Source organism: Hyperoodon ampullatus (assembly GCF_949752795.1).
Source record: "Hyperoodon ampullatus genome assembly, chromosome: 10".
Lineage (NCBI taxonomy): Eukaryota > Metazoa > Chordata > Mammalia > Artiodactyla > Ziphiidae > Hyperoodon > Hyperoodon ampullatus.
Genome location: NC_136923.1, coordinates 850,519 through 866,924, shown reverse-complemented (window position 1 = coordinate 866,924; position 16,406 = coordinate 850,519). Strand labels below are relative to the sequence as shown.

Here is a 16,406-nt window from a genome sequence, read left to right as displayed (position 1 = left end):
TTAGGAAGGTCCAGATGCTGGTTCTGAGGTGCCATGCAGCGCCGTTTCTCTCCTCAGTAGCCAGTGGGCGAGGAAGCAGAGTGCCAGGAGGCCGGTCCCGAGGAGGTCCCCCAGCCCCGTGAGGTAGGGGATGCAGTGGTCATCTGGGTCCAGGGCCTGGTTCCATGTCAGCCGAACCGTCGCTTCCGCCAGGTACAGCAGGATTGTCACCTGCCACGAGGTGAGCAGCACAAGGTGATGGCACCAAGAAACCAGCAGATCTCGAGAGCGGACACCACGGTGGACACGTCCACCCCAGGCCCTCCCTGGGCTCCTCTCGGGTGTGACGCGCAGCTCGGAGGCCGCGCACCGCCCAGCTCCACCCACCGCCTCGGAGACTTGGACCAGGGTCTGGCTGGAAGTGCAGCTCGGGCTTCCCGGAGGCCCACCCGGGGCAGCTCCGGACAGCTGGCCCTTCGTGGAGGCACCTCAAGCCCTGGTCAGGTCCCAGGGCCCCGCAGCCACATCCCTGCCACTGCTCTGGACAGTTTACCAGGCTCCGCAGCCTGTCCTTCAGGGTCACGGACACGCTGACGCTGCCCTCGTGGGTGTGCCCACCAGAGCCCACCTTACCCTGCAGAGGCCCCAGCCCTCCCAGCTCGAGTCTCGGAAAACGGCCTGACTGAAGTCCACACGTGCCTGTAGCAGTGCGTCTTGATCACGCCCTTGGGCTTGGATGGACTGACTGGACTTCCGGAAGGTGGGGACTGTGTCCTGCGTGTCCAGGGACCTCTCCCAGGATGGAACCCAGGGGCTATCGTTACCTGGACCAGGCCCGCCAGCAGGTAGAGCGCCACGAAGGTTTTGTCGTTTGGGACTGACTGGCCTTCCACGAGGTAGATGATGGAGAAGAAGATCAGGTGGCCTGGAACCACCAGGAAGAGCAGGACGCGGGCCGACGTGGAGTTGATTTCTGGAAGAAACAGCAGAGGAGGCAGCATGAGCTGCTGGCAGTGGGCGCCCACGGCCCGTCTTCCTGCTGCCTCTGCTTACGGAGCAGCTGCGTGTGCAGCGTGTCTAGCGACGGGGATGAGGCCTGTCATTCCCTCGGGAGCTGACCTCGTAGGGAAGAGAGAAAAACCAGCATCAGGTAGCAGAAACAAAAGTCATTTCAAACCTGACGGGTACTAGGTGGAAGGTTGACCGGGCTGATGTGGTGGGGAGTGGGAGTGGGACGCCTTGGCCCCCAGCGGAGGAAGGAGGAGGCGCAGGGCTTCGGGGGGCCGAAGGCACCGGCGTGGGCAGCCCCTCCCTCGCGCGGGGCCTGGGGACACCCGTCAGCACACTTTCCTCAGCGTCCGCGCTCATGGGTTTGAGACGCTGCGCGAAATGGGATTTCACAGTTTTAACAACCGCCGTGAAACCACCCGTGGGGACGCGACGGCTTCTCAGGCAGAAATGAGGAACTGCAGTGAGAAGCGCGTCTCCGTTTCCTTCGGAGCGTTAACCATGAAGCGTTTCATCAGCTAAAGAAAGGAAGGAGGACAAATCAACGTACCTACAACGTCTACCGTGAAAGGACCTGTGGAGAGAGGCTGAGGACGCACAGGAAAAGCAAAAGCAAAATAATCACTATCGGCAGCTGGCGTTAAAACTCAAGAAAATCTACAGAAAAACTAAACAGCGAGAATTCAGTAAAATATGTGCTGCTACAGACTGAATGTTTGTTTCCGCCCCAAATCCGTAAGTTGTGACCTGACCTGCAGTGATGGCGTTAGGCGGTGGTCAGGTCACTAGGGTGGAGCCCCGTGGAGCCCCCCCGAGTGAAGGGCCCCCGAGGAGCCCCTTCGCCCCCTTCTTCCGTGTCTGTGGACCAGGAGGCCAGCCTCACCAGGCACCCAATGTGCTGGTGCCCTGACCTTGGATGTCTAGCCTCCAGAGCTGTGAGAAACGTGTGTTTATAAGCCCCCAGTCTGTGAGTCTAAGACAGGTGCACGCTGAAATACATGCAGTACAGGGTAAAGAGCCTTTCTATATACAGATGACAAGTCAGAAAATATACGGGGCCTCCCCCCTTTAGACAAGGTGAGGCAGACACACTTCTTGTCTTTCTCACCACTCATCCAACAGCCCTGGACGTCATATGAAACAAACAGAAGATTCTGGAAGGGATGAGGCGGGCTGGCCAGTGCTCCGCGGCCCAGGGAGCAGCACAAGGTGAGGTCCCTGAGCTGCTGCCTTGCATCCCAGATCAGATGCTGGGGAGTCAGAAACCGAACTGTCAGTGGCCACAGAAGGCATGAGCCCCGCCGCAGTCCTGGCCCTGGAGGTGAGAGGCTGGAGGTTGGGGGCGTAGCCAGGCCCCCTCCCTCCTGGCCAGGCGGGGGCAGAGGAATAGGACTTGAAAAGTAACAAAAGACACGACACCACGTTGGGTACCCGGTTCTCAGAACAGACTCTGTGGTCCTTCCTCAAGCTTCGGGCCCTGCAGGACCAGCGCCTGCCCCTCGGGGCCTCTCCCCAGCCCCCGGCCCTGGCTCGTCCTCAGAGGGGATTCCTCCCGCCAGCCTTTTCGCGGCCCTTCCGAGCATAGCACGATTTGGAATCCCGTGTGTGTCTGCTCTGCTGGAGCGTGTCTGTCCCCAGGGGTATGATCGGCTCCTCCATCTCACACCGTAACCTGGAGATGGTCGGTGTGCCTCTGGCTGAGCGAATGGACCGGTGAAGGCCACGTTGGCGCGTCAGGGCTGGTCTGAGGGGTCTACTGCCACAGACACCAGATTCTTAAAGAAACGGCCACGTGGCCTCTGGAAGACCCCAGACCCACCTGAGCTGCAGAACGTGGAGCGGGGGTTAGGCCAGCGTTTTTTCATCCAGAGGGGCAGGACCCCAGGCGTGCTCCACAGGTGCAGGTATGTGGAGATCCGGCTGGTCTGAATGGCCACCAGGTTGCCCCCAACACCTGCAGAGAGAGAGAATCTGGTTTCTCCTTTATGCCAGTCTCTGAGTTCTATCCCTTAAGTCCAGCTCCTCCAGGAAGCCTTCCTTGACTGGCTCAGCCCTTGATTTCTTTTCTTTCCCTCCCACCTGCCCACAGATCTTGTGTCTGGCACCAAACAAGGGTGGCCTGGGCCTCATGAATGTGAGGTATCGAGGTAGTAGCTGCATCACCTTGATAGCTGGCGGCTCTTAAGGAGAAGGAGGTGTGATGGGGGAGGGAAGTGGGCGGAAAGAAACAGACCGAACACTGGAATGTCTGAGAAAACGAAAGGAACTTTTCACCTCAAGGCAGGAAGGAGAGGAAAGAGGGCCGAGAGTGGGGAGGGGGCTCTTGGCGTCCTGGGGAGCTGACCGTGGCCAGCTCTGCTGGGGCCACAGGCCCCAGTGACAAAGGCCCCTCCGAGCCCTTGCAGGCGGAGAGCGGGGCCTGCCCCCGGCGACTGTCCCCTTCAGAGGGCGGTTGGGTTGCCCACTGCCTCATCCCCATGGAGGACGACCCGTAACTGGGCCAGATGTGCCCCAGCTGCTCCAGAGGATGCAAAGAATGGCCATGGGCAGAGGATGGCTGCAGATCTAGTTTGCTTGGCCCACGATGATTTATAAAAAAGGAAAAAAAAATTAACTGGCGGCCTTTACACTTAGGCCCTTAATCCAGGTTCCTGTCTCCCTGGGGCTCTGTTCCCGCCAGCCCGTGACCGGCCAGCCACCACGCGGGTCGCCCAGGAGCCTGCCCCGCACTGCTCCCCACCGCCCACCTCGCCTCCCTGCAGAAGTCATTTGTGGTGCTCACTCGGCCCCTACAGACACCGAGCAGAGGACCCAGGGGACTCTCTAGGTCTGTGGCCCCTGGGCCAGCTGCTGCTGTCTTCCTTGTCAGTGGCCGGCCTGGCGCTGGGAAAGGCCCTGTGGACTCGGCTGGGTGCAGGCCTGGCACGCACAGGACACTGCGCAGATGGCCTGGGCAGTGGGTTGTCAAACTCGTTCCTCTCCGACCAGCCAGCCCCACTTACAGAGCCTTACCAGAAACTGGACACAAGCCGAGCTTGGGCTAAGTGCTTACAGGGTTAAGCCTGGAAGGTGAACCAGTGGAGGGTCCAGAGGAGACCCAGGGGATAGAGGAGATGGAGGCAAGCTGATTCCTGCCCACCCCACCGTGAACCAGTGTTGTCACAGCCTTGCGTTTTAAGAAGACAGAAATCCTCGTTTCTCTGTGTAAATGCCTGAGTTTTAAGTGTCATCAGTGAGTCTAAGTTAAAAGGAAAGCCACGAGAGGCCAACACCCCGGTTCTGAAGCCACACTTGGCCCCAGGTGCCAGCAGATCCCAGATTAAAGCCTTCCAGGCTTTGGGATCAGCTTTGGTCCTGGGGGCCCGTGAGGGCAGGTGTGACCTGGAGGAGCTGGGGGCAGCGCTTTCCCCCGGGGGTACAGCAGCCTCCTGGGGCCGGGGCCGGGCCCGGACCTTCGAGATCGCTGCTCTTCTGGCCCCACCACCCAGAGCCAGGTGACGGGACCCAGTACCTACCACAAATGATGGGGGCAAATATGGCCATGCCTCGGAACTGCTGCTTGGAGATGGTCTTGTTCAAGATGAGCCCCCCGAAACTGCGGGGGAGAGATGGCAAACGATTAGAGTGGACACTGGCCAACCGGCACCACGCAGACTGCCCTGTGAGCCCGTCACCCTCCCAAAACATCCGTGGTGGCTGAGCTGGTCTCCCGTGTCCTCTGATGCCGCACGTGGCTCCCACCTCTGTTCTGAGTCTCGGCTGTTCCAGAAGGCCCATGGAAGATGTCAGCCACTGAAAACACCAGACCCTTTCCGAGGCCACTTAGCTGGCTGGGCCCTGCCAAGTGACAGCCCTGAGGTGCTCCCATGTGACGTCTCGCTCCCCGAAGCTGCTCAGCACCTGGCCCACCAGCCCTGGGGTTTAGCGAAGGCCTGGAGTCCAGGAGCTTCTGGAAGCAAAGAGACCTCGGCCACAGCCTCCGCTCCCCGAGTCAGGAGCGCACATCGGAAAGGACTGGGGTGGCCCCGGTCAGGGTCAAGCACAAATGGCCCCCAAGGATGGGGCTGGAGGGCCCAGGGCCCCGGAGCACTGATCCTTCAGCCCTGTAGGTCTCACCAGTGGCTGGGCTGCGGGAATGGCCTTCACAGAGCTGTGGCCGTGAGGCCAGCTCAGCGGGGGAGCGGGGCCGTGGCTGGTGCTTGTCCCCTGTGGACAGGGCTGCCCCTCAGAATACCCCAGGCCCAGGGTTCTTGGGGGAGATGAGGAGCGACGAGCCTGGACGAGCCTGGTGAAGGCGCCCGAGGCTGTGGCCCGGCCCACCCCACCCACGCACCTGCTGACGAGCATCGCCAGGACGATGGGGAACCACCCGAACTTCAGGGTCTTCACGACGGGCGGGCTCTGCCTGGCGATGAGGACGCACACGGGCGTCAGGGCCGTGAGGCCGACGCAGACCAGCGGCGTCAGGTACCGACTGTCTGGGGGAAGAGAGAGCAGCGTGTGGGCCTTGGGGCTGGGGCTCAGGGTGGGGCCCAGGCTGGGGCCTGGGTGGCGGAGATGACGGGTGCGTGGGGACTCAGGGCCCCAGAGGCGCGAGGAGCAGCTCCCATCCCCGCCAGTCTGGAGGAACCGTCCCTTGCACCTCCCATCATGCGGCTGAGGGGCTCCTGGCCACCTCGATCCCTGCCGCACCTGCCTTTGCTTTGCTGGTGCCTTTGCGGCTCTCCCGACACACGTGCCCTTCTCGGCCTGCTCTCAGCCCAGCCTCACTATTCACGGCTCCGTTTACGGGATCGTGACCGTGGCCAGCGCCGTGCTCGGCACTTTGTGTACCCAACTCTCCTGCTCTCACCGACCCGCTCGGACGGCCTGGGAGGAGGTGGCCTAGCACGACATGCCCGTGGGCAGCAGTGCTGGCTCTGCTCCTGCTGAGGCCACCCCGGGGGGGACCCCTCGGCACTCACGTTCTCACAAGGGCTCATGTCCCTGTGTCACCTACTCCAGGCGGCAGGGGCCACGAGGACGGACCTCAGCCTGGATCAGCCTCGGGAACCTGGGTCCCTACCGGAGCCCAACGCATGGGGCACGTGTGGCCCCTCCCCCGCCTGCCTCTCACCCGCACACATGGTGACTCACCGGCCTTGTGGAGAAGCGAGAAGCGCCAGCCAACCCCGGCCACGCCCAGAGCGGAGGCCCCCCACCCAGCGCACAGGCCTGGCCTGGGGCCCCTGTCCTTCAAAGGAAACGGCTGTGGCCATCCTTGTGCCCTGAGCGTCCTGGGCAGGAGGTGGGCCCAGGGCCTCGGCAGGTGTCCACTGGCCTGGACGCGGCAGCCAGGAGGGTCACCGCTCAGGGCCGTAGCCTCCCAGCCGCAGTGGCCGTCTCCCTGGTGACAGCATAGGCACAGCGGCCGCAGGCTCGCCCTCATCAGCGAAGACCCACCTGACTGCTGCCCAGCCGGGACCCCCGAGATAACCCAGTGTCTCACTGCAGGGATGGGTGACCCAACAGGACTTGACGTCCAGGGTGTGTGTGGAGGCGTGGGGCTGGGTGCAGAAGGGAGGGCCCGGGGAGGCCCGTAACTCAAAGTTACTTTGCAAATCAGACTCCATAACTAGTCCGTGCACAAATCTTTGAAATTCAGTGTGTTTGAAGAATAAAATTTGGCGTCTTACTGATCTTCACCTGCACTTCGTGAACTTCCAGCATCTTCCTGGTGCTGCAGGCCTTTCCTGGATGGCTGGGGCTCGTGGAGCCACGCCACCCTCCCTGGGAGCGTTTCCTGGGCCACTTCTGTTGCCCACATGTAAAAACCGGCGATTCCTTAAACCTGGGTCCACAGGCCCACCATGCCCCACGTTTAAGCTTCGCTGCTGTCCACTCCACCCATGGAAGCCGTGACCGCACTCAGAACTGACATCTGCTAGATTCGGACAGGCGTGCAGCCATCTTGGGGGGCCACACCAGGTGGGAGGCCACAGACGGGACACTCGGAGCGGGTGCTCAGCTATGCAAACACGGTGAGGGAGCCGCCGGCAAGGGGCTGCCGTGTGTCCACAGCGTCCAGGGCGCGAGCCAAGCTGTGTCCGCAGGTGGACCTGGGTGACGGCGGGGGGGTGGCCACAAGGTCTTGTTCCCAGAACGTGTGCAAACGCCCCCTCGGCGGGTGGCCTGTTGACCACGTCACAGGCCACCTTCTGAGGAGCCTGGCTTCTGCCTCCTTGGCTGTGATGCTCCTGCCTGGAGTCACCTCTCGGGCAGCTGGTGCGTGTCCGGCGTGAACTATGCCCCCCGTGAGGAGGTGCTGAAGCACCCAGACCAGCCTCTGTCAGAGGTGGACACTGACAACCTGTACATCTGCTGCCCGGAGAGACCTGTCCCCATGGTGCATTGGAAAAGCTGGCGGCACCTGGGGGGCGACCCCCATCTGCCCAGTGACCCCAGGCCTCGCCTATAAAAGGACAGACCCCAGCCTTGGGCCCTACCTCTGTGTTTGTGGAAGAAGCTGCTGACGAAAGCCAGGAGGGACAAGGTGATGAGGTCTCCCAGGCTGGCCGCGATGGGCGTCGCAATGTTGTCCGGGTTGACCCCGAGCTTTCGAGCGCCGATCACTATGCAGACCATCAGCATCCCTGCAGGGGGAGGGGACAGGCGGCCGGTGAGTGGGTGGCAGGGCTGCCCAGGAGCTCGCTGCACCCACGGAGCTGCCCGCTCTTGGGCTCCTTCCCTGGGGCCGCGAGGCTTGGACTCTGCCCTGTGTCTCGTGGGCTTGACGCTGTGGAGTGGCCCAAGCACTCTGATGACTCTCTGAACCGTCGGGGAGACGCAGGCAGGTGGTTCCTGGGCTCCCAAACTTGGGAACTACAGGTGTGATGCTTACAGCCCTCCTGGAGGAAGATGGACCCCAAACTGCTCTGAGCAGCAGGAGCCCCGGGGAGGGGGGCGGGCAGGGGCAGCTGGCCCACGCGTGGTTTCCAAGGGGCAAAGCCTGCGGGGAAGACAGCAGGGTGGGGTCTGGGACAGCGTGGGGCAGCAGTGCAGGTGGTCCCTGGAGGGAGGGAGGGAGGGAAGGGGCGGCACACATAAGGCAGCACGGCACCGGGGGGCCTGAGGGGCCGCCAGGGCCCAGCACGTGGCCGCGAGTGCAGGGCGACGTCCCTGCTGAACCCGAGAGGCCCTTCCTCGTGGCCGCTACACCTCCCAGGACCTGCTTCTGTTCTGACTCTGTTCTGAGGCCACTGTGATGTGCTTCCACCCCCCATGCCACACTGCCTGGGACAAAATCCAACAGCACCTTGTGTGGCCTTTACAAAGACACTTTGCACCTTGGCCACTGCTGTTTTAACACTGGACGCAGCGTGCGGTCACTCGAAAAGTAATCACAGCTGTCACAGTGCCATCGAATGCTGCTGGCCACAGTCTGTGCTGTTGTGTGACCAGGTCCCAGCAACTTTATTCTTTTGCAGTGTCAGTTGTAAGTGAATTGACACTGCCTGGCTGAGCCGGTGGTCTGCTGACAGTCCCCCAGGGATGCGCACAGGACACCACCGGTTTGAGATCACTTGTTACAAACCACCAGCACCACTGCCCAGCTTTATGGCTCAGACAGGCCGAGGTCATGCTGTGACCCACCATCTGAGTCCCCCTCATCTTGGGATAGTCCCGGCCATGTCCTTGCCACTGAGGTGCACCCCATCTGAGGCCTCAGTCTTCTCATCTGTAAAACAGGAGCTAGGATGGCCCATGGGAACAGCACCGCCTTCTGGAGACTTCGTGTCTCCTAGGCTCTGTTCTCTCAGAAGGTTCAGCCCTTCCTTGGCCCAGACGTGCAGGCAAGCAGCAGGTCTGTGAACTTGCTCCTGGGCTTCCGCGCCCTGGCCCTGCCCCAACCTGGGCTCCTGCATGGGGATGCAGCCGCCTGGTAGGAAGCACAGCCACCGAGTAACCAGCTTCATCCTGCTGGGGGCCAGGCGAGTGAACAGTCGCCTTTACAAGGCTACCCCTCTTCCTGGACCTGTGTGCGCTTTGCACGATACACATAGACACACGGCCCAGAGAGAACCAGTGTGACCACCGTCCATTCAGAAAACCTGGGAGCTGGCTGGTGGCTGGGTTAAGTGTGGAGAGAACCACGGGCTCTGCACTCACACTACTTGCTTGGTGGAGGAGCGGACAGTACACAAGTGAACAAGCGTGTGAAGCAAACAGCGTGACTGCGAGCGAGTCAGGGAGGCCGCGAGACTGGAGTCGCGCGTGTGCTCGCGCACCGAGGGATCACCCTGAACTAGGACGAGCCCCGTGGCGTTGGGCCCCCAGTGTGTCCCGGGCTCCGGGACAGCAGCTGGCACACAGGAGGCTCGGGGAGTGCTGAGGGTGAACAGATGCGCAGCCACTGGGCTCCCCACTGATGTGCGTGAGCTCCCCCGGGCCTGAGGCGGCGTGGCAGGAGCAGGGTGGGGACAGCAGATGGTAGAAGAGGACACGCAGGCCCCTCTCGGAGGAGCTGCCGTCGTAAAGTAAGGGACAAGAGAGCTTCAGATATTTGCAAGAGCTCCAAAAGGAGCGTCAAGCTTGGTGGCCTCAGGTGGGGGAGGGGCGCAGGACCTGCGTTGCCCCAGACCCCGCCTGGGCCCTCCCGGTGGCCAGTCACAGACAGATGCGTCTCCGCCCCGGCAGAGGGCAGGGACCCCCTCGCCGCCCTCCAGGTCAAGGTGGGTGTGAAGACCCAGCGGTGCCCTGACTCACACAGGACCCCGAGGGCTGCTCACCCAGGGCGCAGGCCGCCAGGAAGGCGGTGATGACGCTGCTGGCGCACAGCACCTCCGCCTCCGCCATGTCCAGCTCTTGCCCCGACGCCGCGCCCAGGAGCAGGGCCGCTACGGCGGCCAGGAGCCCCACGACGGCGGCCTGCACCTGCGGGCAGAAACCAGACGTGAGGCAGGTCTGCTGACCTCGCCCGAGCGCAACAAAGCCGACAGACACCCCCTCCAGCCCGATCCCTGCGGAAACCGCTGCCCTGCCCCGTCCTTCCCCGTCATCTTGCGTAGGGTCCTCGGTCCAGGGCCCCCCGTGTTTCCTCACAACCCCTCTAACTTGTCTGGACAAAAGTGCTGTGACCTCCAGCAGCACAGACAGTGCCCCCGACCCCCAGAAATGCCCAGGACCCCCGGGAGACACCAGAGCTGTCGGAGCTGAGGCCCCAGCGCACACGCGAGGCCAGTCAGGCTCCGCAGACGAGAACACGCCCCAGCTCACACATGGAATTCCACTCGGTCCCGAGATTTTTCACGGTACCTGACAACTCATTTTAAATTTAACTTTCACAAAAATGAGCAGATGCGCAAGAACAGCCATAACAACTTTGAGAAAGAAAATGGAAGTTTTGGCATTTTCATTATGAATATGTATTTTAAAGCTATAGTATTAAAACTGGGTGGCTTGGCAGAGAAATAGACAAATAGGTCAGCAGGACAGAACGGGGTCCAGGAATTGAACCGTGAATATGTGAAAATTTTTAATTTAATGTATGAAAATTTAATCATGAATATATCAAAGTTTACTATGATAAAGGTGGCATTTCAAATCAGGATGGAATACATAAGGTAAGAGAAACCGGATATTTGCTTGGAAAAATAAAATAGATTCTGACTTTATACCGTTCACACACGTATACCTAAACATAAAAACATAAGTGTGAAACGAATGAAGGTACTGAATAATGTGTTTCAGATTTTGGATTAGGGAAGGCCTCCTACTAAAGATGAAACATATAAAATCTATAAAGAAAAATACAGGTAAGATTTACAAAGTCCAAGCATGACTTCCGTGTGATAAAAGACACCACAAAACAAAGGCAGGGATAGACTTGGAGAAAATATTTCCGTCTTACATAATAAAAGATTAGTATCCAGAATGATGAGTCCATTTTACCAAATCAACAATAACCATAATGATAATAATAAGATAACGTGATAGAACAATGCATAAGGGGTATGACAGGTAAGCCACAGAAAGGAAATACAAACGGCTAAGAAACACACAAAAGATGATCAAATCCCTAGTAATCAGGAAAATTTTAAATAAAATCCCAATTGGAAGGTTAGGATTAGGGTTATTTGTAGCCAGGGCTGGTCCTCTATTAAAAAGTAAGTGCTGTTTGATTTTCTTGGCACTGGGGTCTCTGCTCATCGGGTAAATGGATGGATGGATGGTGTATACTTCCTACCTGTCGGATGAAGTAAAGTTAAAGGTCGACAGTACAAAGTACACACGGACAAACGCGGGACGATGGTTGTCTTACACACTGATGGTGGTAAAATTGATACAGGAATTCTAGGAGGAAATTTGTCTTATCCAAATACCTGATCTAGCATTTTCCCAGGGAAACGTGCACATGCGGACAAATAAGCACATAATCATGATGGTGATTGGAGCTGCTCTGTACAGAGTGACGTCCATTCGTTAAGCCACTATTAAGAGAAAAGTGCTATTTACGAAGTTACACGTACAGTATAGTATGTTTTATGCATAGAAACATGGGAACTCATGTGGTCTGTGTCTGTGGGCACATCCACGTGTCTGCAAACACAGAAGGGGTTTAGAAGAGTCCTTCCCATGCTGCTGAGCTTATAAGGAACTAATAATTGAAGTTTTTTCTTTTTAAATAAATTTATTTATTTATTTATTTTTGGCTGAGTTGGGTCTTCGTTGCTGCGCGCTAGAGCACAGGCTCAGTAGTTGTGGCACACGGGCTTAGCTGCTCCGCGGCATGTGGGATCTTCCCGGACCAGGGCTCGAACCCGTGTCCCCTGCACTGGCAAGCAGATTCTTTAACCACTGCACCACCAGGGAAGTCCCATTTCAATTATTAGTACTAGTGCTGTTATTGCACCAAGAAATCAGATATTTTGCAATCCTTTCAGGAAACATCTAGAGCCTTGAACTGTTCATACCTTGTGAACTTGTGGGAAGTTCTCTTTAAGAAACCTATGCAAAAGGAGAACATGCTCACTGCAGTATAGCTTATCGAGTAGGAGCCTGTAACTGCAGGTGCCCCGCAGGGTGATGGGTCTGTGAGCGGACTGGCCGAGCTTGGCAGGTCTGCACAGGCCCTGCAGAGCCAGCCCCTGGCGGCCCTTCCCTTTTACCCGTGAGGTCCTGGCTCACGTATCACTCCTGGGTCCATTGTCGTGATAGAATATACTGAAGTTATTTAAAAAGTTTAAGTATGGAACTTACTACACCCTTTATGCTTTGATGTTAAGCTTTTTAAAAAATGGAGGAGACCAATTGCATCCACGCTGTGACAGGACCACGTGCCAGGCCAGGGCCTGCCCACAGCAGGACCTAATCGACACTGGTTGAGGAGGATTCGGTAGGAAAAGAAACACAAAACCAGTGACTGTTGCCGAGGCGTTTACCACCCGCCCCTGCAGACCCTCTGCCGGGGCCTCATGAGAGATTGAACCTCCAGAGGCTTCAGCCACAGGCTGTAGTCCCGGCCCCTGTGAAGCACCTCGGTGGACGAGGCAGACGTCTAAACACAAAACTGTGTCCAGGACAGCCTGACGGCGCCCGCAGGGCCCAGAGAGGCAGCCAGTGCCAGGCTGGAGCCGGGGCTGAGAAGAGTCCCCACCGGGTGATGGGGAGGGGCTGGCCCACCCCTGGACAAGGGGCTCCAGGGGGAGGAGGCCCATGAGCTTGAGGGTTAGAAAAGGCCAGGCAGGGGCCGTGCAGAAGCGCACTGGAGTCCAGGTGCCTGGACGGGGAGGCCAGGGCAGCGGGGCTGGGCTCCAGGCGGCCCAGGGGAGGGTCCTCAGAGTGGCCAGATGTAAGGGTGAGGGACACAGGCAGGCTGAGGGCTGCTGGGTTTCTAGCCGGGTCAGACGGCAGTGTCGCATGTGAAGGCACGCGAATCCCACCCGACGAGCCACACAACAGCCCATCTTACAGATGAGGCCCCTGAGCTGGGCCACCGCAGAGCGAGCTTCCAGCCCAAACCAGACGGGGTCAGGGACTTCAAAGGGGTGTGAGGAGGGCAGGCGATGGGGCCAGATCTGGGGACACTGCTCTGGAGATGCCCAGCGGAGAGCTGCAAACAGGCTCTGGACCCCAGGTGAGAAGTCAAGCCCCCTCCTGAGCCTGTGTGTCCTGCCCAGGGCGGCCTGCTGGTCAGTGACGGTCTTGCCTGCATGCCAGTGCAACCTGGGTCCAGTTCTTGGCGTGGCCACAGCCTGTCCTGACCAGAGGAGCCCGGGAGGCTCTGGATACAAACGCTTCCGTCCAGATCCAGGCCCAGCCTACTGCTGCCTCGGGCTTCCCGGCCCCGTAAGACGCCCCCGCCCCCCGCGCCCCGCGACCCCATAGTTAGGAGGAGACACAAGTTTGCGACGCGCACGAAGCATTTACGGGACAAAGGCGAGGGTCACCTGGATGAGGGCGAGGTTACTGCTGATGACTCTGTGCTGCTCCCGGGGGTCATCGATCTGCCCAGTGTTGGCCTAGGATGGAAAGATGGGCAGAGGGTGAGTCGGGCGGCAGCGCCGAAGCCAGGTCCACCCTTCTCGGAGAGGCGTCTCAGGACAGGCCAGCCAATGCCCCCACTGCTGCCAGAGCCACTGTCCTGCCAGCTTTCAAAACGGTGACTCGGGGCTGGAGAGGTGGGGAAACAGGCCCAGCTCTTCCCCTCACAGGTGTGCGATCACACATACACGTGCACACGCGGGCACACGTGTCACCAAGAACCTCAGCCGTTGACCAGCCGGTCCATGAGGGGAGCCGGGCTCCCCCCACCCTGCCATCCCTCCTCCCCGCCCACGAGTCGCAGCTCACGTGACCAGCAGCCACTCACCCACCTTGGCAAAGTGTCCTGCTTAAGAAACGTACGTAAGTCCCTCTTCTCTTGGGATAAAAAAGCGAGATGGGAAATGCAGCTTTCTCCTTTAAAAGGGGGAGCTGCCCCTAACGTCACAGCCTTCGCCAGCCAAATTCAGGACGTAGATAAGAAGTTTCACAGCAAGTGTATTTTCTTGGCTCCCATTGTAGTGAGTTCACTACGTTACTGAACTCTGAGGAAAATACATAATCCTCTTTTTTACTTTTTTTTTTTTTGGCGGCACCGTGCGGCTTGCGGGACCTTAGTGTCCTGACCAGCGATCGAACCCAGGCTCCCTGCAGTGGAAGCGTGGAGTCCCAACCACTGGACGGCCAGGGAAGCCCCCAGAATTAATTTTCTTCGTACAAGTAAGGGGAGGCTTCTTGTCTTTGGGCGCCTGGGACACATCAGGTCACCACTGTGGAGCCCCAGTCAGCTCTGGCTTCATCCAGGTGGCCTGACACCTGCCTCGGGTGTCCTCCCAGGAACCCGGGCGCAGGTGAAGCAGAGCCGCAAGGGGCCCACCGAGGCCACACCCACTCCACCCGCACCCCCCGCCCCACCCCGGGCCCTCTGCGGCCCAGAGATGCCGGTGCCCGAGTGTTGGTTCCTGTGAGTCAACCAACTGCAACGTATCAGGGTAGTCAGAAGGCTGGTGCTGGCCCACGACCCCCAGTACGAATCAGAAAGGGAGTCCTTCCTCAAGAAGCCTCACTTCCACTGGCTGGGAAGCATGTAAAACACGTGCACAAGTCTAGAACCCGTACAACCCACGAAGCGGCATGGAGGTGCCTCCTGGCCTGAGACCAAGTCCAGGCTGAGCAGGAAAGGGAGTGGAGGAGAGGGTGCCTGGGGATCCCATAGGGGTGAAGGCGGGGAGAGCCGGCGGGAAGCAGCTGCGGGTGTCAGGGAATTAGGCCAGGGGACGGCAGTGGGGCTGACGGGCACTGGACTCCCGTCCAGACACCGGGGAGCGTGGCTTTCGGATGAGTTATCCATGTGGAGGCTGAAATCGGCCAGGATGGTGGCGGGAACTGGTGTGCAGATGAAGACCCTCACAGGGTCCATTATCCAGGGCCGTGGGGGATGGAGCCGTGAAGGAGGGAAGGAACAGGGCCGGCCAGGAGGGTGACCCTCGGGCAGGGGCCCTCGGGCAGGGGGGTCAGGTCTCCATCAAGGTACAGAATGACGGTCCTGGAGACGTCAGGCTAGGAGCTAGAGGCACAAGGCCAGTCCTGGCACAGGCTGGGGCCTTTCAAGACTCCAAGGCAAAGGAGTGGGAAGCTGGAGCGTCTCTAGACCAACCCAGATTCATCTCAGCAGAAGCAGCCCGCAGGCCCTTCCTAAGCGTGTGTTTGGATCACATACACTCAAACATCTTCAGTCTCTCTTAATCTCACGAGCCCTTACAGCTGCATGGAACACACCTCCCTGCCCTGTGGTTCTGCCTGCAGCTCAGCCACTCGGCCTCTCCTTCAGCGACAGGCCCAGGTGTGGGAAGCAGCCCCTCCTCCCGTCCCTCAGGTGAGGATCACTTCCTGCCGCTACCCGGCCTGGGGAGCCTTGCCACCCACAAGCTTGCGGTGGACCCCTCCTTAATCCTGCTCAGCTCCTGTCCCTGCACCTCCGGTTTGCTGCCAGGTCCTGACTTGCCCAGCGAGTTAGAGCCTCACAAGGTCATCTGGCCCATTCGCAACAAAAAGTACTCACTGGATTAAGAAAGAGGACTAACCCTTGCTGTCCTCCCTCCTCAGATTGGAGGGTGGTAGGGAAAGACAACCTTCTAACTTTTTATTTCTAAACAAATGTAGACTTTTTTTTGCAAGAGTTCCAAAGTCAGCGCAGAGTTTCCCATACACCTGTCGCCCAGTTTCTACTGGCCGTAACACCTTACAGCAGGGGTCCCCGGCCCCTGGGCCGCACGGCACGAGGTGAGCGGCGGGCCACCGAGCAAAGCTGCATCTGGCACTCCCCGTCGCTCACATTACCGCCTGAGCCATCCCTCCCCACCCCCCACCCGTGGAAAAATAGTCTTCCGCGAGACCGGTCCCTGGTGCCAAAAAGGTTGGGGACCACTGCCTTATAGAACCACAGGACTGTCATCAAACTAAGACGTTAACACTGGCTCAATACCACCAACTAGGTGAAAGGACGTATTTGCACATCCCGGCTTTCCCACTACTGTCCCTTCTCTGTTCCAGGAAGTAAGTCCGGATCCCCCACTGGCTCCGTGGTCTTCTCCAGGCAGTGATGGGTTCTCACCTTGACACCTCAAGGAGTGCTGCTCAGGCATTCTGCAGAAGGTCCCTCAACGTGGGCTTGTCTGGCACCTCCGCACGACTAAACTGAGGGTGCGGGCTCAGAGGGAAGAGGCTGCCGAGGGGAGGTGCCTTCTCCACATGCGGAACCCGAGGCGCGTGACACCACACGGCTGATCACAGATGCCCTGACCTCGGACGAGGTGCGTCTGCCGGGATTCTGCCCTGCGGACTCACTGTTTTCCCTTCTCCGCATGCTATCAGCTAGAAGGCCCTCACCAGGCCGG

General features: G+C 59.2%; 1 protein-coding gene across 1 annotated transcript in view; it reads right to left on the bottom strand.

Annotated features, from left to right (window-relative positions):
• Positions 1 to 16,406, bottom strand: part of SLC41A3 (solute carrier family 41 member 3) — a gene marked incomplete at both ends in the record, with an annotated part of 56,741 nt that continues 40,335 nt past the window's right edge. The window contains 8 exons of the mRNA XM_079713607.1: positions 1 to 210; positions 804 to 952; positions 2,807 to 2,941; positions 4,503 to 4,582; positions 5,321 to 5,465; positions 7,473 to 7,619; positions 9,756 to 9,900; positions 13,416 to 13,487. Of these exons, the coding sequence (XP_079569733.1) occupies positions 1 to 210; positions 804 to 952; positions 2,807 to 2,941; positions 4,503 to 4,582; positions 5,321 to 5,465; positions 7,473 to 7,619; positions 9,756 to 9,900; positions 13,416 to 13,487 (1,083 nt within the window). The remainder of the gene's footprint in view (positions 211 to 803; positions 953 to 2,806; positions 2,942 to 4,502; positions 4,583 to 5,320; positions 5,466 to 7,472; positions 7,620 to 9,755; positions 9,901 to 13,415; positions 13,488 to 16,406) is intronic.